Here is a 24797-nt window from a genome sequence, read left to right on the forward strand (position 1 = left end):
GTCTATCAACCACTCACACTATGAATGTTACAAGTGAATAAATCTATAAACAGATTTAGGATCTATTCTACTTGAGTCTTGTCCAATTTACTATCTGTTCAGTTAGTCACATCTATATTTGTATATTCTAAAAGTCATCCGCTCCGATACCCAATACAAAACATCTCCCCAATTGGACTTGATAGACGACATATTAGTCTTTCAATCAGTTTGCCTATTTTCGATTAGATTAAGGACATATTTAGGTTTGTCTACTAATATAAGTTGTCTTTCCGTATTATTATCCAACCACGTAATACCGCTTAGTATTAGTTAAACATTAGACAACTAGTGAGCTAATATTCACTTTTATTTTGCTTTGTATGCAAAAATGATTGAGGAAAATATACAAAAGATATTAATATAATTCATGAATAATTTTATAATAAAAAAAATTATAAGTGTACAAACGAATATACTATACTAGGGCATTAGATCCAACATGTATAATAATTTCCACTGGTCAAGGAAGAGATTATAAATGACCTTACTCGAGACAATACTTATTGGTGGATGATTGTTTATGGCATGGGAGTGGTTATATCATTGCTTGCATAAGAGAATAAGCTTGAAGAGGCAAGTTTAGTGAAGCGAACCTGATTAGGTAAACCTTGTAAAAGTGAGCTTGAAGAAGCAAGCTTGAAAGCCTTATGAGGTGAGCTTGGAAGAGTGGGCCTAATAATGTGACCTTTATAGGAGAAAACTTGAAAAGTTGAGCCATATAAGAGTAGAGGTGAGTTTTCTAAAACTAAGCATAAAGAGGCAAGCTTTATATAAATGATCTTGAAGAGGCAAGGTTGTACGATCTTGGGTTTGTAGACCTTTGTAAGGACTTCTCTTGCATTTAGAAGAACTAGTAACCAACGAGTTGCCTGAAGCACGTTTGGATGACTGTGATATGGTAGTTTCTGTAACACCCCTTACCCGAGACCGTTTCCAGAGTCGAGCACGAGGTATTACTTAGCTTATCTTACCAATTCGGAGCATAAAAACTAGGTTTGAAAATTTATTTCACTATTTACAGCAAATCTGTCCAATCGCGCAGCAGTTACTAAATTAATTATAAATTGAGCTACAGAACTCGAAATTTAATTCCGTAAATTTTCCCTAAAACTAGACTCATATATCTACTCACCATAAAATTTTTAGAATTTTTGGTTCAGCCAATTAGTACAGTTTATTAGTTAAAGTCTCCCCTGTTTCACCACCTGACTGCCCTGACCTCTAGTCACTAAAAATAAGTTTTCTCACTGTAGGATTTTCATATGAAGTTCTTACTTGTTTCTACAGAAAATAAACTCAATGAGAAATCTATACATATAAACTATAACTCATAACCATTTTTGTACAATTTTTAATGATTTTCTAAACTCAAAACAGGGGACACCAAAAACTGTTCTGACCCTGTCTCACGAAAATTCACATATCTTAAAATATAAAATTCCTTTCGCTACACTGTTATTTTTCCATGAAAATAGACTCAACGAGATTTAATTCCATATATCATTCACCCTCTAATTCATTTTATACTATCTTGGGTGATTTTTCAAAGTCACATCACTGTTGCTGCCTGAATTCTGTTTCTTTGCAAAATTTTATCCTTTCATGATTTCCATGCATAATTTATCACCTAGACTCTTATAACAACAAATACCTTCATACTTAACCATTTTAATAACCATACATCATCAAATACTTACACACCATTCTTTAGCAAAATCATAATCACAAACATACAAAATAACTAAATCCCTATACATGCCATAACTCAAACGTGATTCGATATAAAATACCGAGCAGTTGTGGTTGATAGTGTGGACGATCTCCGACTTCTTTAGGATCCTTGAAGTAGCTTTGCAATACTATAAGAGAAAGAGAAATAAAAGAAGTAAGCATAAAGCTTAGTAAGTTTACTAGCAAATAAATAACAATATTTAACTTAAATAATTAAACTCAAATGTCTATATCTCTAGTTTACTCTTTAGTTAATCTCATACTAGTTCTCTTGCTTGTTTACTTAGAATACTTGTGTACATAACTTACTCAACTCTTGCTGCATCGTTGAACATCAATTGATAGTATAATAAGTTCTTAACTCTTATAACTTACCGAGCTTGCCATTTATGCTTTAAACTGAACTTTCATGAACATAATTGTTTACAAGCCCGTTGAGCTACATTGGAATAATAAGGATACTCGGGTCTCTTCTGATAATAACATGCCAAAGCCATGTCCCAGACATGGTCTTACATGGGATGTTCTCATGTTGGTGCCCATGCCATGTCCCAGACATGGTCTTATAGGGGACCTCTCATCTGAGTATAACGCCATGTCCAGACATGGTCTTACATGGGACCTCTCGTCTCGGTGCCCATGCCATGTCCCAGACATGGTCTTACAGGGGACCTCTTATGATCTTAAGGATGCCAATGCCATGTCCCAGACATGGTCTTACATGGGATCTCTTTACCCAAATGTCATGACATTCGTATCCAGTACCATCCTTATGTATCAACGGGACTTTTAATTTTAATTCTCTATCATTTCATGCTTAGATCATCATCAAATAAATTCATAAAATAAATTCATAGTTGCTGGAAAATAACAGCATTGATAATAAATATTGAAATATTGCATTTATTTACCGTAAACTTACCTCGGTACCAATTATAGCCAAATTCACCAACTTAGTCTTCAACTTTATTCTTCCCTTTGTCTAACCTCGAGTTTCGTACTTCTTGATCTAAAATAGTAAATTTAACTTATTTAATAATCACATTCATCAAAACAACCCTCGACTCTAACTTTTTAAAAATTACAATTTTGCCCCTAAACTTTTACATAATTACATTTTTGCCCCAAGGCTCGGAAATTAAACTTCATCTCTTATTCTTATGTTTTATAACATGATGAACATTTTTCTCTTCTATGCCAACATCAAATTCCCACTCTAACATGTACTTATGAACATTAGGTATTTTTACCGATTATGTCGTTTTACTCGTTTTCACTTAAAATCGCTTAGCAAAAGTTGTTTAACATAATTTCTAGCTTCATATTCTATCATAAAACATCAAAATAAACACTTTTCACCTATGGGTATTTTTCCAAATATAAACCCTAGGTTAAATTATTGCTAGAATAAGCTAAATTAAGCTAGGGATCTCAAAACGTAAAGAACATTAAAAGCGGGCTTGGGATCACTTACTATGGAGCTTGGAAGCTTGAAAACCCTAACTATGGCTTCCCCTTGCTGATTTCGTTCATATGAAGAAGATGATGATTTTTGCCATCTTTTTCCTTTTAATTCATTTTAATTACTAGATTACCAAATTGCCCCTAACTTAAAAATTTTCTATTTCACTTATCTCATGTCCATTTTTGTCTACCAAGTTACCAATGGTATAATTACCATATAAGGACCTCCAATTTAAAGTTTCATAACAATTGGACACCTCTAACATGTAGAACTCAACTTTTGCACTTTTTACAATTTAGTCCTTTTGACTAAATTGAGTGCCCAAACGTCGAAATTTTCGAACGAAATTTTCACAAAATCATTCCATGAAATAATAGACCATAAAAATATAAGAAAAATAAAATTTTTCTCATCGGATTTGTGGTCCCGAAACCACTGTTCCGATAACCTCAAATTTGGGCCATTACAGTTTCCCTATATGTTGGCCTTTCATGGTTGATTATTGTTAAAACTAACGTCGAGAATGGTAATATAGAATGATCGCAAAGCAAAAAGAAAAGGAAAAATAAAATACACAGATTTTACGTGAAAACTTTTTCGGAAAAAAACTACAGGCAGAGGAGGAGAAATTCACCAATGTTGAAAACTGAATGTTACGAGAGGAATTTTGACTACATCTATTTGAAGGTTGAAAAACCTCGGCCTTAAACCCTACACAAATCCCCTAATTTTACTACTATATTTTTTTTAATAAAAATTTGAGTCACACGATTCTAACCATTATTAAAAGACAAGCCTCAAGTTAAACTCTAAGTGGTGGATGACACGGCATGAAGATGATTCTTTTGCACATAAAATTGATGCGGTGGCAAAAAAAATCAATAAAATTATAAACTCACTAAAATATTGCAACATACTTGCAAGTGCATGTTGCCAGGTAAGAATTAAAATGAAATAAATCTGTATGGGAGTACTTTGAGGATCTAACTCAAAGGAAGAATTGAACCATTAATAATAAAATAATTAAATTTAAGAAAATAACTATCACTAGCAAATTACCTAATTAAATTAAATATTTAACCTGAAAAATTAACCAACTAATGAGCTAACAAGTATTTAGTGTTTGAGAGAAATATTCTAAATTAACTAACAATAATAATTGGTAAATTTTTTCAATAATGGAAATTAATAACTTATGTCTAATAAATATTCTTGATATAATAACTTGAATAATCTCAAACTTGGTAACCTAAGTTGAGATACATCTTTTAGGTTCTTAGCAATATCTAAATTGGTGCATATTTTATAGGTGATTTTTAAGATTTAAACCCTCACTACCATGAACTCCCTCTTAATCTCAATCAAGGTTCAGTAATTCCAATAACTAGATCTTTAGGACCAGAGCTATAATATCCCTAGCATATGATTAATTTGTCGTCACTCAAACTAGTAAATGATCACAGGTTATTAAGTTAATCTAGTTATTAATCTTAAGTTAATTATATTCATCAAATTTCAATTAATCGAGTTAAAAATGAAGAGAGGAGAAACAAGGAGGACACATAATGAGGAGGCAGTACCAGCCTTGCCATCACCACTTTCACCACATACCTCGACCCCGTCATGTCCAGCAAGGTTGATACAGTTACAGCGACAGTTCACACTTTTTGCGATGGTGATGTGGTGCCTCGCATTACAGCTTTGGAGGAGAGCATGGCACATCTTATGGCTCGATATCGATGCCACCCCCAGTCGAGTGATTTTGGTACTTGGGATGTTCTTGTTGGGTTGGATTTGCTTTTAATGTTTGGTTGACTTTTAGATGTAGGTGTTTCTTGCATTATACCATTGGTACTTGTTATTTCAATTGGATTTTTTAACTTTGCTACTTGGATGGATATTTTAGTATGTTTATGCTTTTTAGTCCTTTTAGCATGTTTATGTTTGTTATTTGGTTTTTCCATTTTCTATCATGCTTTGTCGTATATCTCCTTATGATCGACTTTGTAAAGTTTTCTCCTCCAAAACTTTGATTTTTCAAATTACTTTAAGTTGGCATCTTATGCTTTAAATTGACAATTCTTTTAAATATACCCAAAAGAGGACAAGTTGTATGTTAAAAAAATTGTAACCTATAATCTTATACAATCGGCAAATTAATTTGTTTTCAACATTAAAACATTGCATATGGTTGAATTCAACCAACCTGAAAAATAGTTCTGGAAATCAACTTTAAATTAAATTTGAATGTAATTACTTATAATTATATATTTGGGTACAACCATTATTATCCCTTGACAATCTACTTGCTTTGGACTTAATGGAAGTGGAAAAGTCCATGGTACATTCATATCATGGCTTTGTAATTATATGGTAATGTAGTGTCGGTGAATATTTTCACGGTGTGCGAAAATCCTTGATGAGCTTCGGGAAGGTGAGGGTGGCTTTGATACTCTGGTGCCTCTTAGGCTTCGGTTTCGAAGTAAATTTCCTCTCCTCGCTATAACCATCGCCTTCTCAAATTTTCTGCTCAAAAGTAACTTCCTCATTAACCTGCCCTGCTCCCAACTGGAATCCCGTATTGATGATATCCATGTGTTGTTCACAGATTGTGAGCCTTCGATTTCCAAGAAATAAAGAAAAAAATCCGGTAAGAGGCAGTTGTAAAACGGTGTGCTTTGCATCTCAAATACAATACTGCTACTAGTATTTCTTTAGAAACAATACGTACCTGGAAAATTTTCTGCTGATGACGACATGGAAGGGATGCTGATGTGAAGCATTAACAGGAAGAAAATTCCTACAAGGACATACATCAATCTCACCATAGCAACGTAGTTGAATTGCCACTGTCATGCACGAATCGCCTGGTTTTCGAACAAGTTGCTGCTATACCATGAGTTGACATTTATGCCAAGCTCCTAGCTGGATTATTTAAAGAAGCGAATGTACAACAAGTTTCTTCTCTTTAGCTGCGAATTTTGCGAACGCTGACTTTGGAGTTATTTATATTTTGGGTTTTAAATATTCATCATTGATATTGATTGCAATAGTATTCATTATTTTTTTAAATGTACTAAATTACAAAGTAATTGAAAATACCACAATTTAATTTATGATTATGTTTTAATTATTTGGAAAAATTTGGCAACTTGCAGGTGATCCAACTGAAATTCTATGGGTTAGTTAAGACAGAGACAGACAGCCTGCATTTTGGATCAAATTATGTAAACCTCAAACCTCTACGGCTGTCTATATAAAAAAACTTGGAATCTTTATTTTTTCAGTAACTAAGAGGTTTATTTGAATTTCATTCGGATCAGGTTTATAAGAAATCAATAAGATGATGCATTGCTTTTTGCATTGAAAACTAAAACACAACATGAGTTGATTGAAAGGCCAACTGAAAGCTATTGGTTCTTTACCATTGTGCCGACCTTTCAATTAATATTTACTGGGGAGTGGGGTTGGCTACACTATCAATCTATTCCATCGGCCCAATGCCTCAATATAAACAATAACAACTTAAAAACATTATCCATAATCATTTTGTTCTTCTCATCTAGAGTAAGATAATGATAAGTTATATGATTTAAGTTTTAGAATTTTTTCATGATTTGTATGGGATGGGGATTAAATTTTTTGTCAAACACCCACTTGACATAGGTTCAGGCCTTGTCACCCATCTCAGTATCGTATAAAAGATTTCTTGAAAATTTTCTACTATTCAAGGAGAAATTTTTAGGTGAGAGAATGTTACTGAATCCAAAATCAAGGCATGTTAGAGGCTTAAAAAATATTAACAATGATATTTAAGGATTATTGGGGAGAGGTCAAACTCTTTATTGGGAAAAATTTTCAAAGTGTTATTTGTTAGGTGTTTGCAGACGCCTCAACGATGGAAGTATGTGTTCAGGGAGTTTGTGCTCATTTTTATCCCCGAATTTTGTCTCCTAACTTCGCAAAAAGTCTTCAGTGGGTCCACGGGAGTGGAGCGCCTCTCCCACCAAGGAAATGTGAGCATTTAGCCTTGGTGGGATTCAAACCCATGCCTTTATATGACATTAGTGGATAAGAATGGTACCACTTAAGCTCACCTTTCCTTGGTGGGCGAGGCACTCCCACTCCGTGAACCTGACGAGGGCTCTCCGCGAAGTTGGGAGATAGAAGTCAGGGATAAAACCAAGCATAAACGCCCCTGAGACAATACCTCCATCGTTAGACTTCTCCCAAGAGAGAGTCCGACCTCCTCTTAACACATATCATTACATCTTAATACTTGTTAATGCATTAATAAATCAACCAATTGAGCCATAAAATTTTATATATTACTCTTTTATTTTTAGTAAAGAAATTTTTTAGTACTAGTATCAATAAAAGTACCATTGAGGCCCTTGTATTATGAGTCATATTGCATTTTACCCCCTTTACTCAAAAAATAAGCAAAGTAGTCCCTGTTGGTTAGATCAAAGAGCAAATTAGTCCTTTCTGTTAAAAACTTCTTCCATTTCTACTACTAAAAACTAGCGTGACTGACAGAATAACCGTACAATTATTCGTTTCATGGAGTGCCACACATGTCTCATTTTGACGTACAAAGACCAATTTTTAATATAAGAAGTAAATAAATTTTGTAACAAAATGACCCGCTTGCTCTTTGATCCAACGTATAATAATTAATTTGCTCATTTTTTTAATAAATGGGGCAAAATACAATTCGACTACTAATACAAAAACTTCTGTAATACTTTTACCATTATTATCCAAACAAATGTGAATGTATTGTCAAATCTTTTTAAATAATTTTATTATCTTCGGGATGAATTTTTTTTATTAAATTCATATTTTACGAAAGAATTTGAATTCAATTACAATAATAAACATTATCCTTAAAAGAAATTTCAGCAAAATTCAAAATTTTAAAAGCCTATTTTGCTAATAAATTCAAATGATTTAATTGTAATCTAAACCTTCATAACTAAGCTTTACTTAAAACATTTTTGTTTGAATCTTTTCCTTTCTTTGGATGAGGCTTTATCTTCCAGCTAATGAAAGGCAAAGAAAAAGCCTTCTTTTGAGAAAGCCTCTTTAAAGAATTGGGCTTTTTTTTCCCTTTATATCCAATTAAGAGAATTAGGTTTTTATTATTAAAAAAATGAAATATTACAAACTACAATGGGCAAAGTTATCGAACACATAAAATTTGCAGATTCATCTAATGTAAAAGGAAAAATTAAAATTTTATGGAAAAAAAAACATTCGCGATGGTATAAATTAAATAATTTTGACGCAATATAATTATATCATTGTTGAGAGATTTTTTTTTTTTGGAAGAAATTTTTAGAGTTGTCTCTCAATTTTGACAATGGTTCAAGTGCTTGAGTTTATCTAAAAAGATGGTGGGTTCAGCAAAATAGAAGTGTCTTGTCGGATCAGACAATGTATGGCATACGATCAAAGAAATATGAGTATTTGTATTTGGTAAGGTTTGAGCACGTGCTCTAAAACATATATGACACTTGTGGACAACTATGTTACCACTTGAAGTAGACACTTTCAAACTCTCAATAGAGTCAAAAGATAAAATCCCCTACCGAAAGCAATACCGATCTATTAAGGAGTCTATATAAACTTCCGATGGATAACAAATTGAAGGTTTCTAAAAAAATCGACTTCCTCAATAATTATATAAAAATAATAATTAAAATGTGTCATAATATTATAAAATTTTAAATATAATTTGATCTATTGGTTAAGGGTGTTCACTATATTCGTATCTAAGATTGTTTAAATGAGTGTGTGTATGGATGCATAAGTTTGAAATTGAATTGTGTAAAAAAATTAAATATAATTATAATTTAAAAAATAGCATAGTTAAATACAATGAAAATACGAGATCAGATGTCATGTCTGTGGCACACAATTTGGCGCCAAAATCCAAGTAGTTGTCTTCGGCCTTTTGGGCTTTTGTTTAAATTAGATATAATTTTCAAGGCTTATGTCACGAGTTTCCTCGGGTTCTCTTTTTGAAGTTTTGATTGGTATAACTAAAAACACAACATTCATGGTTACATCTTTCTTTGAATTTATTATAATGATGATATTGATTTGTTTATTTAAAGCCCTTTGCATTTGACTGCAAACATTTTTTCTCATTCTCTCATCGCCCTTCACCTTCTTTCTTCCTTTCTTGCTAACCAAAACCTCTCTATTCCCTTTCCATTCCCACCGCTTTCCTTCTGCTTTCCTTTTGATTCTCTCCACAAAAGGAAAAGAAAAGAATTCCATCTTTCCTTTTTCTCTCCTTCTTTATTCCCTTATTCTTTCCTGGCTAGCTATAATTGTAGTTGGAAGCTGTGGGTAAATTCAGTTCGATCCAAGGAAATGGGGGTTTCAGGGAAGCCAAAAGCGGATGAGGGTCTAGATTCACAAGGCCAAAAATGGGTTTTAGCTGTGATTTCTATACGAGCTCCATTGAAGCCTATATACACAAGTGGTCCATTGAAGACAAATAATGATGAACAAGGTGACGACTCATGTTCCACCACTCCAACGGGTGAAGATGCCAAAATTCAAACCTCTTTGACGTGTCCGCCTGCTCCTAGGAAGCCAAAGCCTTCTTTGAAGTGTAGCTATGGAAGAAGTGTTAGAGAGTTCTTCACTCCTCCCGATTTGGAGAGCGCCTTTATATGCCATGTCGAAAGGGAAAGCTCTAGTTAACGACTAATTCATCAACCCCAAGTTTGTAGGAGCTTTAATTGCCTCCCCACCTCTTGCATCTGCTTATCAACTTTTCTTACTCTTTTAGGTTTCCTTTTTCTCTTTAATTCCATCTGTTTTAGGGTGTTTTATAGTGATGATCGTTAGAAGTTTATGTACATGGGACTTTATAAATTAATAACATTGATGGAAATCTTTAGCTTCTTTACTTTCCTTTTTAGGTTTCTATATAGCGTAGTATTCTTTCTGGCTTCTGTATTGACTCTAAACACCACTAGAACTGGAACTTTAATCGAGAAATTCTAAAGCATCCAAATTCAGACAAGTAATGTGGGCTTTTGTATTTTGGAAGCAACAGTGGGTAGAACTATTCATGTTCATGCGTGGAAGTGGTACATTCAAGTCAACATCTAACTAAGGTTACTTTATATCTTACACGAAAAGTTGTTAAACCCAAAGTAAAGGTAAGTAATCCTTTTCCAAGGGTAAGGAAGATGCTGCATGGATGCTTCACATTTCACACCAGCCACATGCATTTCCCTATAAAACGCTTTGCCCAATCACCCACTTCCGTTTTCCCTTGTTCTTTCCACTTCCAACCCAACCCCTCCAATAATTGACCATATTCTCACTTGCATTTACATTTCTATTGCCAACATTTTTAACTCTATAAATAGGATTGATATATCTTTAAATTGTACTTATAAATTTAAAAAAGTAAATGACAAAATTTAGACTCATTTATAAAATTAAAAATAAGTGGGAAAATCCAATTGTTTATAAGTGAAGACTGTGGAGCAGCTAGCATCCATCCAAATCCGTAGTTCAAAAAAGTGGAGAAGGGAGTTCACGTAATCTGGAGTTTGATTTTGTACACTTAAAAACAAAGCGTTCTCGGGATTAGAGCTATGAGATTGAAGCAATCATGTCTCAACACGTCCCATAAAGGCTGCCAATCCATCCATTTTGGATTAGATTCTTCACTAAACTAACCTCCCCGCCTACTTACTGGCATTATTGGACACCACATGGAGAGTCCAGACTCGACACCTTGTATATTTATAATAATATTATTCTTTATTCATTCAGCAATGTCGTCCGCCCATGGTGGCTACTTTGTCATTGCCTCTGCCTGTTAGCATTTTTTTTTAAAATTTAAATTCTGTCTTGTTGAGACTGCCTTTCCACTTGTATCATTGAAGGGGACAAGGGAGCAATGGGCCTAATCATGCAAGAATATGGTGATAGAATATGGATCAATTTACTTTGATACTTTTGTTATTTCCAAAACCACATTACATCATGATTATTTTTCTTTTACTTATTCTAAAGTAGTTTTTGCTTCAATTATTGCAGAATCTCTATATGAAGTTTAAACAAATGAGTTGCTATAGATGTAACATGTAGCACATAAAAGTCATAAATATAATATTGGTACAACAACTTTTAAATAATCAAATCTAATTTTGTTTAAATTGTTCTAACTTGCATAGAGTAGTAGATAAAGTTTATGTAGACATCCGGTTGGCACAAGTTCAAACCGTGTTATCCTATTCTCACTCGTAATATTGTATAAAAATTTTATTTAATGTATTCAAAATCTGAATTTTTATTACCCGGTTATTATTAGAATATACATTTAATTTTAAAAATAATGTTCAGCAGATATCTAAATTAGTTAATATCCAAATTTGATAAATCAATTTTTAAATAAATAGTATAAAATTAAACAAGAACCAATTAGGCAAATAAAAATTCAAAGTTGTTATGGTATAAATAAGATAAGATTTGTATCGTATATTTGAATATCAACTTTACTTGAATCAAAACTTAAATACATTCGGATACTTGAAAGATTCGTACCCATAATCACTATAAATTTATTGTATTAAACAATGAGAATCATGTTGTTTTGCATTTCTCACTGGATGTCGGAATTTGAGTTTTATAGCATGCTTCCATGTTTAATTGATTTATGACACATATCCTTCTAAGTTGTAATAATAAAATAAATAAATAAAATAAAAATTAAGTTTTTCAGTGTCATTTAAATTTTTCAATATCAATGTACTAACCCTTTATAAACTATGGCTCACCAAGTTTCACAAACCCATTGTCATAGTGGACGTATATTATCAGGATTCCTTATTTTTAAATTATTTTGTATGACATTTGCATTCACTCACAAAAGCCATATGCTTACAACCAAAGTACATAAATATAGATATGGATATATAGTTCATAAGCACATAAATATTTCTTCAGAAAGAAATAGAGTGATGATCTTCATGAAGACCAACATAATAAGGCAAGAACTCTGTAATTCAGAACCTCAAAATACATTGTGATTCTGTAACAGTAAAAGAGATGACACTGATTCAAAGGCTTGTCCCATGCAAATACAAACAATTTAGTAACTAATAGTTTGAGCTCTGAGGCCAATGGCTCAACTATTTAATATTTGATGTATATATTGCACACTGCAAACTGCAAAGCATAATCTTTGCTAAAATCCGAATTGAAGATCAATTCAAAGCTTAGCAATTATCCCGTTTTGGATAGGCTTTGTTGCAATGTCAGTGTCCTTGAGCTCCAGATCAGTTGCGCTAGGAGGAACATCAACCGCTGGTGAGCAATTAAAGAAACCATGTGGCTGCATTACAAATAGCAAAGGGTAAACCAAGCAGTGAAATTCTTTTTTCGATGCAATAGACAAGCCCGCATCGCATGCATCCTAGCAATACATTGTGGGTGGGTTTGGATGGGCGATTGGATGCGGTGCGTTTAGCCTGCTTTTTGTCTCACGCTACAGTATCTAATCTCACCGCCACCGCTGTTTTTACACTAACCGCAGATAAACGCACCATCCATCCAAACTCACCCTTAAGAGACAGACCCTAACCACCTACACACACTAAGGGTTCTAATTTCTAAATAGAAGTGAACTGGGATCAAACGCATGATCCCATATTATGAGCTGCTAAGAAGCAAAGGTATGTAACTCAATATCACAAATACTAGCATGTGGCTGTTCATTTTCATGCATGGGGTTTAGCTTATCAGAAAAGGAAAAGCAAATGTTAATATTTTAAGTTATGAAGAATCAGTCAACTGAAGCAAAGAATGTCCAGTACCATGAGCATGAAACCAATGCGTTCCACTGGCATGACAGGCCAGTCTTCCAGCCGAGGAACGTGTGTCACACCAAAGACATACCTGCACATAATTGTCAACATAGCCCAAATACCATAAGTTCATAAAGACTGATTCATTCTAAACTACGCTGTTTTGTAAATGAAAATAACAGACTTGGAAGTTATGTACCAAGAGCAAACATAGATGATACATATCAAGATGCCTGTGGATGCATATAAAGTTTAAATTTGTACTAATTATGATTTAGTTTTATGTCTTAACTATTTTAACACGTATTAAATAAGTTTCTTTCTCATGTTATTACACTAATAACCAAACATGACATATAATTCCTAAGTGACACATGTCAGAAACTAACCACAGAACTATATCAGCTTCTTCCAAAGATCGATTCTGCTTAACCCAAGTAGCTAATCCCTCCCCAACACGTGGATTTTGATTGGGAAACTCCCCTCCGGGATGCATTTCTTCACGTGAATATGGTGTGACCCAAAGATTATGTTTCAAGAAAGTGGCCCTTCTCAGAAATTTTGCCTCAGAGCCAGCCAGTGGCAAACAATTTGAACCAGGTACCAGTTTGAAGCCTGTCAGCTGCCCAGTCCTGTTGACATTTCTTGTGTTTCTAACCTATATTCGAAAATAGCAAATATTGTGGAGGGATCAATTGCTTGAACAATGCAGAAGATGAGGCATTTCCAAAACAGAAGATAGATTGCCAAAAAAATTATTAAAAACCTCAACGAGATTGACATAAAATTCCAAAAATTCTATTATCATGCATAAACAAAAGCAAATTACTTACAATCCAGTGGCGTGCAGACAATGGATCACAATCACGCATTGCTTGTAGTTCAGATTTGAGTAGTTCCTCTTCAGCATAGAATGCATTGTTATGGACATTATTCTTCCCTGGTTCTTCAACTTTAAGATTCACCTCAACCACCTGTAAGAATATATAGATGTTTTAGTTCTGTACGAGTTTAGGTTGAATAACACCTCACATTCTTACTAGAAGAGAAAACAGCAATGACGAGACATTCAATGCTACAAGCCAAAACTGTCATGAAAATTTTACAGCAAAGTAGTAGATATCATAGGATGCATTATAGACAGCAAATGTCAATGTAATATAGGAGCCAAAGGATTATAAATAAATAATGCCACAACTTACTTGATTAAACGCTTCACCGGGTTTACAATCAACTGCCATGTCCATGCGAGCCACGAAAAAGTGTTGATGAACAGGGGCATACAATCCAGGAGCAATGGTCGTGCCATATTTCCGTGTTTCACCGGGCTGCAATGCTCCTAAGCTGAGAATTCCGGTGAGTTTAACCTCAGCTTCAATTTTACCATCCTATAACAGGCATCCATAATTCAAATTTTAAGTAACACGACTTTCAAAACAAGGGGAAATTCTACATTAAAAACCGAGGAAGATGGCACCATTAGATAACAATGAGACAATGTTATGTATTATTTAGTGTATAAAAGCATAAGCATCCCTAATTCCAAAGACAACCCAAATGTTTAAACTTTGAATAGAAAAAGACTTCAACTAGTTACGAGGAGGAATTAGTTTCCCAGAAGTCGAAACAAAGTCATGTTTAATAGCCAATTCATGCAAAAAGTTTGCAAAGAAAATCCTGAGAGACACCAACTTGCCTGATAGAAATGCCAGAAAAACCCATACTCATAGTTAGCTACAGTGCATATAAAAGATACTGTTAGCCTTCTCGACCGTCGGACTTCTGCTAAACCTGTTCTCCAGTCCTGATGCTTCCATAAGACCCCATGATCCTCTTCATGCAAACAAACACAATTCTCAATTGTTTCAACACCTCCAGTGAAATTTGTAAAATGAGCATCAAAGTACTTGATATATCCCAAACAATCGCAACCCTACAAAACATATGATGCAAATAAGGGGTCATTTCAACTTACATTAATGAAATGGAAGATCTAAACGAAACTCAACATGAAAAAGCAAAAATATAAAAGAAGAGAAAAACCTTCTTAAGAGAATGTGCATTTTTACCCAGCCCATCTTCTCCTGCATCAAATGCATTCTTCCTATAATGTGGCTCATTTGGATCTCCGTAAGGAACTACCATTTCAACGAAACTTAATCTATGGGCTATAGGCCTCCGACCACGACTACCATCAACATAAGCAACAGAATATATTACGAGACCCTCCCTAGGAGTGAAACCAATTCGGAAATTCCACTGAAACCAGAATTGCAAATAAAATATATTAGTACATCTTGAACTGATAAAAAGTTATAAATATAGTTTGACTACCAAGCACCTTTTGCCATTCAACAAAATTCCCACTGACACGAAAACTGGGACCTTCTGGTTGAATGATTTGTAGTGGTTTCACATCACTTCGATCAACACCTCCTCGTGTTTCACCAGCAGTGTAATTTCTTAAAGGATCAGCTGGTGGAAGAGGAACAAGTTTACGGTCTTCAAATTCAATCACCACCATATTTTGCATGTCAACAAGGACATGTATTCCCTCAACTGGACGAGCATAACCATTTTCTATGGGGCAGTCACTCTCAGTTCTGCAGAAGATAAGGGGTTTAGCAAGTCTTCGAGTAGGAGCATCAGCATCGCTATGATACCCCACACACCTATAGAAAAAGGCAAGGCACCAAAATATGAAAGGGTGAACACCAGCATTGGAGAAATGATTTTATAGAACACCCAAATATAGGAATCTAAAGATGATCACTTACCAGGGATCAACCATCACAAGATCCATATCCTCAATGCCCCTCTTTTTCATTGCCTCTCGAAAAGGAGGAAAGTCCTTAACAACAGCCTCACATTCAGCATATTCCATAGCATCCTATAGGTTGAAAAAAAGAATATTGATGGACAACCATTCTGAATTACAAATTTATCATATATGCTGGGTGCAAAAGATGATGATAGAAGACAAACACAACACAGATTAACAGATATTAATCAAACAATATCTATTCCAACCCACATAAATAACCAATAAAGTCACCTATTAGAAGTGTTCTAATAGCAATTTGTGGACAGCGGTGCAACCGTAGAATGCACCTACAGGCTTTCTGTCAATATGATATTGTCAACAACTCATAATCTCAGTATTCCAATACAGGGGTTAAACAGATCTTGACAAGAACCACTATATAAATTTCAATTGAATCAATGAAAGTCATTTCAACACTGAATTTTAACTGACAGCCAATCCAAACTATACCTATACAAATACTTCCATATTTCCATATTGTTAAAAGAGAAAGCATATATTTACCATGGGAGGTTGCACATCCGGAACAACTTTAGACGAAATGACTTTGCCCCTGTGGTGGCCTCCTCGAGTTGCAGCATGAACTTCTGATAATTCAACTATCCATATACTCGTCTCATTGGACCTTTTATTGTAAACAACAAGTCTTGCTTGGCGCGGAGGAAGTTTACTAGGAATCACAGGTCCACCCTTTGTCCTGGGAAGCAATGAAGGCTGGAAAGGAGGGAAAAAATACGCATCTGCCAATGCAACAACGTGCTTCTCTGGTTCCACCAAGGCCACCTCAATAAAGCGCATGCTATCTCTCACCTAAATAAAGAAAATACCCATATCATTTCATTCATACGGAAACAAAAAATAGCTACTGAAATGATAACATCAGAATTGAAGCAAGTTAAACTAGGACAATATACATATCAGTTCATTCATATGATTAAGATAGCTCCTAAAACGACAACATCAGAACAGAAGCAGCAATACAAGTTAAACATAGATTAACTTTCTTTTTACCTCAGGGGTTTTTCCAGCTGCTCTTACAGTTGCCACTGCAACCGAGATTTCAGCAGCAGATAATGGATCCAAAGGATGGCTGGTTTGAGCCCTTGGCATGATTGAAATTCCTATGCAACAAAATCACCAGTTTGTACAAAAAGCATATATTCAGAATAATGCCAGCCAAAAGAATTGACAGGCAAACATTTTGAAACTGATATCATATAAAAATAAATAAATAAATGAACCCAAGTCAAAAGAAGTCTTCATTTGCATAGCATAACGATCTGACATCAGCAGGCATAACTAAACATCTTGCTTAATAGCAAAGAAATTAGAAATTGTTGTGAAATGGAAGAAGGGGGAAAAAACATCTTTCGGACCGCAACATTCTTTTTGGGACCCAAAAAGAAGAAGCCTTTTTCCTTTTTTTACTCGACTGAAAAACATAGCTTCCCAATATTTTGCAAACTCAAAACAACCAGGAAAAAAAAATAAAAAGAGGACAGGAACAATCTAGAAGTATAGCATTCAATAAGAAACGAACAAAGTAGGATTATCTAACAAATGATGAAGACAAAATGAAGTTAAGTAACTTAAACCTTTGCTGGTAGTGGTATTGGTAGCAGGAGGATCCGAGATGGGTTCAACAGGGCGGATCAGGGTTGCCATGGAAGCTCTCTTGGAAATGGTATCCTCAGACGGATTAGACCCAGAAACGAGAGCAACACTCCAGTTCTGCAACACCTTAGTAGATGAAGGAGGAGGAGGAGGAGGAGGGGCCTTGTTGTTGTTTTTGATGTCGTCGTTGGTTTTGGGAATGCAACAATGCGTCGCCTTTTCCTGAGTTGAGGCCATTGCGAGGGGTTAGCAACCTCACCGTATCCACCGTAGTACTTATCACTGTAGTATTCTACTGACATACAGCAAATACTAAATCTCTGTGTTTACTGTTTTGGATTCTGAACTTCTAACCTTTCACTTCAAAAGGCTTCCAGAGAGTACCCAAATTAGAAATGAAGGATGGCTTTGCTTTTATAGACAAAAGCAGGAAGAGAGTTTATTGGTTTTTCAGTGAAAGACGAAAACAAAGAAAAGGTGACTTAGTTGAGTGGTCCGGTTGGATATTTGACTTTATACGGCAGCATGCGGAAAAAACCAAATACACTTGCTTTTTTATTAAATATTATCTTTTTACTAAAATAATATAAACTCATCTACCAGGTAAAAAATTTCGTTTTTCCGGGAAAACATTTCTTTTTACTTTCTTTCCAATAAAAAATTTTGAAGTGAATTAATTTCAAAATTTCTAATAATTTATTTAATTGCAATTAGTTTTAAAAGCTGAGGTTGTGGGGCTTAGGAACAAAATAGAAAATTTTATTTTGTCAAAACGATTTCAATTTGGGTTTATCTTATTTTAATAGAAAAACATAATATTTTCTATTCTATAAATATTATAATTTGCTAATACTATTATTTAAATTTTTAATTGAGTTGGTGTCACGAGTTAATCGAGCACTAGTTCACCTAGAAAATTTATTAAAATATCCTTTCATATTTAAAAATAAGTTATATTATTTAGGGTAGTTTAGTTTTTAATTTAAAAATTATAAAAAATACGAATATGATGGAATTTGAACTCACACCAATTACATCAATAAAACCTTAAATTCACCACTCAATCAAAACTTTATTTGATTTTTTACATATTTTAATTTTATTATGCATATTTTATCATATCCGTCAATTGTATATATTAATAATGTTGTTGATTTACTTGGTTCGCAAATTAAATCAACATCATCTTAAGATTGATAACAATACCATGATGAACAATTGTATTCATTTTGTATTTTTAATCTAATATATTTTTATGTTTGATTTTTTACTCACAATTGAATCTATTTTTTTATAATTTTAATATCGTATATGTTTCACGCGTTATTACTATTAATTAATTTCAAACCGTACATTTCATTATTTATTATATGTTATTTTAAACACATATCTTTGTTCTAAATATATGGTTTCGACATGCATACACATGTTATAGAATTTCTAGTATTTATAAAAATTTTAACTAAATTGATATCACAATTAGCAGACACCAATTCAATTGGAAAAAGGTTAAAAACTATAATATTTAAAAATAAGTTTTATTATAAAGGTATATATCTCTTTTAATAATTTTATAATTATTTTTAAATTAAATAGTTTAAACTATAATTATGCCTGTTCAAGCATCGGGTTATCTGTCCAAATTCTGGGAAGGTTTGGACAAAAACATTAAGTCCAAAAATTGGCTTGAACAAAAAGATTAGGCTCATTTAAAATATGGGTCTAGCTCAGGCTCAACATTCAATGCTCGAGCCGAACCCATTTTCTATATTTATAATATATAATATTATATTTTTGTATATATTAAGTAATTTATAAAACATGAAAATTATATCTATACTAATATACAATATTATAATGTAAGCATTAAAAATGGTTAATTATCTATATATAAAATTGTAATAAATGAAAAATATAAAAATATATTAAATTAAAAATAATATAAATATTTTTTCAATAAATTTTTTAAAAATAATATGGGTGGACTTTAAAATGGATTTGGTTTAGGTATTTACAAATATATGCGAGTTTGAGTAAAATTTTAAGTTCATATTTCGGACTAGATCAAGCTTGAGTAAGCATAAAGTGTATTAATATCATAGTTAAACTTGTCCCAAACCCGGCATGGGGCGAAGTTAGAAAAATTTTAGGGGTGCCAAAATTAAAGCCTATATCTTTATAAATTTTAAAGAATTAAATCAAATTTTTATTGTTTTTAGGGGGTCAAATAAAATTTTAAATTTCTAAAAACTTAAATAAATAATTTTTCATTTTAGGAGGCGGAGACGAACACCTCTAACTATAATATTAAAATGGATGAGTGGTTAGTTACTCATTATTTGTAGATTTCATACTTGATTGTTAGAAGAAGTTAAGAGTCCTCGATTAATTTCATGGGTCTTACAATTGAAAACACTTGAAGATAAAAGAGGTAGGGTTGAATCTCACAGAAAGGGTTTAATTATTCTGAAATTTATAAAATAAACATAAATAAAAGAAACCAAAACATTGATTGTTGGTATTTTCAAGTTAATTATTGTGATGAAAGAATGAATTAAAACTGCAAATCTTTTCTTAGATTGTAAATAATTGCATGAAAATCTTGATAAACTATCAATTTTATGAATTAAATCTACTTCACAAACTCAATTACATTATTCATTCCCATACCACAGTTTGACTGAAATATAGATATAATTATCACTAACCAAAGAACTACAATTCTTATAAATATGGAATTTAACTATGAAAATGTTGAACTATTATTAAATGAGGAAAAACATTTTGTTGAATCGCCTCATCTGGAAAAATGCTAACCTCCACCGTTATAGGAAGGAGTTTCACCCTAACTTCCTCTCCATAATATTAAAGTTAATAAAGGATAAGATATTAAAAAATAAAAATGTAAAAATTACTTAATAGAATAGAATATGTATCATTCAATAAAATGATAAAATACAAAATAACAAAATTATGGACTTGATCCACAAGTCCTCATGTGCATCACCCTCATGCCTCCGTCAAATGTCATCTAAGCATCCATTCCACAAATTTCCTCCAAATTCTGGTTTCCATCATTCACTCTAATCATGTTCCTATTTTGCTAGAATTAGTGATAAAAATATGTCAAATATACATCCTAATAAAAATCAAACCTCTTAAAAAAACTATTTTTTATTGTTATTAAAGAAATATTTCTATTTTGTAATATATAATAAATCATTTATGTAATGAATACTATTTATTATTCTAATAAAATTATTATTACCATATTATTATTTTCATAACAAATTTTAAATTAATAATAATTTTAAATTTTAAATGCTGTACATAATGTTTTATAGAATTTTTATATTAATATTTCAATAATAAATATAGAGAGAGAGAATATTATATAAATATTTAATAATAAATGCTTTGAAATATTAACATATTTTTGTTATTATCTATAAATGATTAAATTTTTTCTATTAGAAATCTGTTAACATTAATATTTCAAATAGAGATAGGTTAATAATACTAATTTACCCACTATTGTTATTATTATTAACATATTTCAAACTGAAATATGTCTATTAAATATTTTAAATAATTAATAATTTTATATTTATCTCAATATTTCTGTTTTTTTAAAAGGTAAAAGTAATAAATTAATAAAATTTATAAGATTATCTATACTTTTATTTATACTCATGATTGAGTTGGTGTCACGAGTTAAGCGAATAAGAACTCAATTGAGAAAAGACTAATTTATCTTTTCTATTAAATTATTACTATTATTATTTTGATGATTTTTTTTGTCTTTTCATACTTTTATATAATTTTTAAATAAAAGAACTAAAATTAACATATATTGAACACATTTTGTCACATCCCGAATTTCTAATTGATAAAATTGTAAACTTATAATAAGAATAAGTAATTGGTTTAATGATTAAGAGTTAGTGAAGTTGACATTGATGTTTAAGCTTAATTCCCCTCGCTTGCAAATTCTTTTTCTTTTAAGCCTGTGCCGTCCACCCTTAGTAAATTGTCAGATTTCAATCTGACTCAAACACTAGGAAATATGATTAGCTTGAATATTCAAAAATTTTAATTTGAATTATCTAAAGGCTATCATATTTTTTTTGAAAAAGATTAAACTAATTTATGTTGAGTTTATTTTCTCTCTTCTTTTCCCCTGTTGTCGTCCCCCTCTCTAGCTCCTTTCTCTTCTTCCTCCTTTGTGCCGCCCAATATTCTACTCTCCATTATTGCCACCATCTCCTTGGCCATTTGGTTGCCAATTTTTCCACTATCCACTTTTGAACCTCATTGTTGTCATCTCTACTCTCTTCTTTTTCTTCCTCTATCGTCGCCGTGGTGAGCAACCACCATTCTTGTCACTGTCGTCCATTGTTCCTTCTTCTTTTCCTTTCCCTTGTCACATTTTATTGTTGTTGAAATCTCGTTATAAGCCCTAGGTCAAATCTCTTTTTAGCACTCGTTGGTGAGTACTCATCTTTTCTATGTTAACTACAGATCCATAACGGAAAGTGTAAGTAACTTTTTATGTAATTAGATCTAAGATATTTTCTTATTTTTCTCATTTTGAGATAGTTAGGTCTCACCTATTTAATTCTATTTATATTTGATTGGTTCTAAATCTAGATCCAAACCCCTTAGATCAACAATAACTTTGATGAGTATTCGCAACTCCGTTAGAAGCCAAATAGGGTAAGTGTTAAGTTACGACTTCATATCTGAAATTTTGGTTAAAATTGCTGCTTTGGTCGAACCCTATATGAGTGTTAGGGGGATGATTTTTAATGATTAAACCTTGTTGGGTACAGATCTGAGTTATAGCTAATTGGATCTCAAGCATAAAAGTTGCGGAAAAGTGATAGAGTTCGATTTAGTGCAATCAGGTGTGGGTCTAACCTTTGGGTGTTTAATTGACTATATTTAATAATGTTATGTGCATGATAAACCAAAATACATGCTGATTTGTGCGTGGGCGAATGATCATGAGTGGATTATCCACAAACCATTGGTAGCTTGATTGCAAAATTGTTATTGGTGAATTATTTGCAAACCAAATTGATAGTTTATTTGCAAGATTGATATTGGTGGTTCAACCACACCGAGCTTCGGCTTGTCACATCCATTTCTGTAGTAACTACTATTAATAATCCAGTAAGTAATGTTGGAAAAACATGTTTGGAAAATGCAACGAAAAACTAAATTTTTTAAAAATTTTCCAAAACAAGAACTTAGTTGTGATATTTAAAGTAATAAACACTTAATCAAAATTGTACCTTTTCGATTCGTCTAGGATGAATGCTTCGATCGATTAGTCTTCTCCGCTATCCTCAAGTTCACGTCTGCCGAGTGTGGGCTCGTTTTGAATAAAAAAATTCACAAAATTACTAGTGGGGTAATTTCATAATTTCTTTAAACTTTTGGGTCAATTTATAAATAAGAAAAATATCTCTAAAAATCTTTTGAAATAATTTCTTTAGAGAATTTTCTCTCTACAACTTTCTTTTAGAATTCAAGTGTGTGAAAAATAATAACCCAATGCTCTCTTTATATAGGGAGAGTTTAAAGAGTTCCATTATGATTAAACTTAATCACTTTAATATTAAATTAATAGAATATTTATCTACAAAATAATTATTAAAATTAATTTAATATTAAGCTAATCACTTTAATATTAAATTAATAAAATATTATTAAGATGAGTATTAAATTTAATTTAATATTAAATCTATTAAAATAATATTATTTTTGGAATAATTAATTTAAAATCAAATTATCCGGTAGAGTTCTAGTAGGAGTGTAATTCCTCTACTGCTCAACCGTCGAAGGACCACTCGCCGGCCACCAGAATGGCGTCATTGCAACCGCCGACACCATAGTGCCCGGTGGTTCAGGTGCGACACCCTCACAGCACCTCGAGCTGGTTCAGCTATTATCGGTTCAATCCGGACCAGTGACGGTCGACCAGTCCAATCCAACCATCGGTGGGACCATCGACTTGATTTCACATTTCAGGTCCGATTCGACCAATTTTTGGGTCTCGGTCTTGATTTTGGGTTCTCGGGCCCAATTTTTGATTTGAAGTCTAATTTTTAAGTTTAATTACCCATTGGGCTAATTATTTGACTTGAAAATTAATTTTCAAAAATATCATATTAATTCTAATTAATTTGATTAATTTAATTTTATTTTATCAAAATTCATTTTCTCAAAAATTACTAATATTTTCCATTTTAATTTTTCAATAAAATTCTTTAATCAAATTCTCTAGTTAAACAATTCTTACGACCGCTTAATTTAATTCCACATCGAATAAATCGACTTAATTAAATTATTCCAAAGTCGTAGAATTTCTTTTTGATTCAAATGTAATTCGATCGAGTTTTTGTTGAGCCAGCAGAGGGACCAATCGAACATATATAATTAGACTCTAGTAATTGCAATTATGTTTAGAAGTATTGTTCTAATAATTCGCAATTTACTTAATCATGAAGTCAGTCCACAAGAAGTACCATGATTGAAAACTCCTTATTGTATACTCTTTACGAAAGCAATTCATCCAACAGCTTTGTCTAATGACCTCGTCATGCATGTGTTACCCTCATATGATATCCTTGATTCCTTTAAGTTAAATATGTTCACTCAATAGAATTCTATTTTATCGTATTATCACCATTATGTATTCTTAATGATTAATATGATCACTGTCAACAAATGATTGTGATAAATTGCTTGTTGGAGAACAAGCAACTCATGGTCACGTTCCATATTTATCAATCTATACAATGTCAATGAGAAGATGTTGTTAAATCTTTAATCGAGCTATAAATTCCATTGTTGCTAGTAAAACCATGCCATACACAAGTCATGTACCCAATATACTAGCTATGGGCTCAATCATTTTTAGAGTATCAGCCTCCACTTATATCAAAGCACATGAGTTACATACGCATGGTCAATGACTAACTCAAGATTTAGGTAAACCACACCATGAACGCCATAAGTGAATTAATTTACAAACGGATTCAGAATTAATTCATCTCGGGTCCACTCCAATGTATCATTCTTCCAATGAGTCCACCTATATCTTTACCCTTGGAGTCAACTATTTCGATAGCCAAGACTAACCATCTCCTCAATTGGAATTTTAGACGACATAATAATCCTTCTAAGTATTTGAATCAAATGTTCACTTTGATTCTTTTACGGGATTACATACTCATTTAGACTATCTACTAAAGTAAGTTGTCTTTCT

At 32.6% G+C, this 24797-nt stretch overlaps 3 protein-coding genes and 2 long non-coding RNA genes across 5 annotated transcripts; 2 read left to right on the plus strand and 3 right to left on the minus strand.

The window, feature by feature from the left end:
- Positions 1 to 1698: 1698 nt before the first annotated feature.
- On the minus strand, positions 1699 to 3289 carry LOC128035336 (uncharacterized). Its single transcript, XR_008191734.1, has 3 exons — positions 3248 to 3289; positions 2696 to 2782; positions 1699 to 1901 (listed from the first exon to the last, which is right to left on the minus strand). It is a non-coding gene; the product is annotated as an uncharacterized LOC128035336 (long non-coding RNA).
- A 2163-nt stretch (positions 3290 to 5452) lies between these two features.
- On the minus strand, positions 5453 to 6187 carry LOC105762486 (uncharacterized). The gene is made up of 2 exons (XM_012580269.2): positions 5970 to 6187; positions 5453 to 5855 (listed from the first exon to the last, which is right to left on the minus strand). Exons 1-2 carry the CDS (start codon positions 6064 to 6066, stop codon positions 5605 to 5607), a joined length of 348 nt encoding a protein of 115 aa, XP_012435723.1. The 5' UTR covers positions 6067 to 6187; the 3' UTR covers positions 5453 to 5604.
- Positions 6188 to 9358: 3171 nt separating this feature from the next.
- Positions 9359 to 10162, plus strand: LOC105764291 (cyclin-dependent protein kinase inhibitor SMR6). Its single transcript, XM_012582822.2, has one exon. The coding sequence runs from the start codon at positions 9623 to 9625 to the stop codon at positions 9956 to 9958; it is 336 nt and encodes a 111-aa protein (XP_012438276.1). The 5' UTR covers positions 9359 to 9622; the 3' UTR covers positions 9959 to 10162.
- A 2007-nt stretch (positions 10163 to 12169) lies between these two features.
- LOC105764292 (amine oxidase [copper-containing] zeta, peroxisomal) lies at positions 12170 to 17988 on the minus strand. The gene is made up of 12 exons (XM_012582823.2): positions 17503 to 17988; positions 16919 to 17028; positions 16412 to 16717; positions 15861 to 15973; positions 15425 to 15755; positions 15127 to 15342; positions 14780 to 15016; positions 14286 to 14471; positions 13917 to 14057; positions 13473 to 13741; positions 13093 to 13174; positions 12170 to 12611 (listed from the first exon to the last, which is right to left on the minus strand). The coding sequence occupies exons 1-12, from the start codon at positions 17756 to 17758 to the stop codon at positions 12489 to 12491; spliced, it is 2370 nt and encodes a 789-aa protein (XP_012438277.1). The 5' UTR covers positions 17759 to 17988; the 3' UTR covers positions 12170 to 12488.
- A 3590-nt stretch (positions 17989 to 21578) lies between these two features.
- Positions 21579 to 22572, plus strand: LOC128035337 (uncharacterized). The gene is made up of 3 exons (XR_008191735.1): positions 21579 to 22058; positions 22172 to 22237; positions 22354 to 22572. It is a non-coding gene; the product is annotated as an uncharacterized LOC128035337 (long non-coding RNA).
- The last annotated feature ends 2225 nt before the right edge of the window (positions 22573 to 24797 follow it).

This window comes from Gossypium raimondii, chromosome 12 (assembly GCF_025698545.1).
Source record: "Gossypium raimondii isolate GPD5lz chromosome 12, ASM2569854v1, whole genome shotgun sequence".
NCBI classification, from domain to species: domain Eukaryota; kingdom Viridiplantae; phylum Streptophyta; class Magnoliopsida; order Malvales; family Malvaceae; genus Gossypium; species Gossypium raimondii.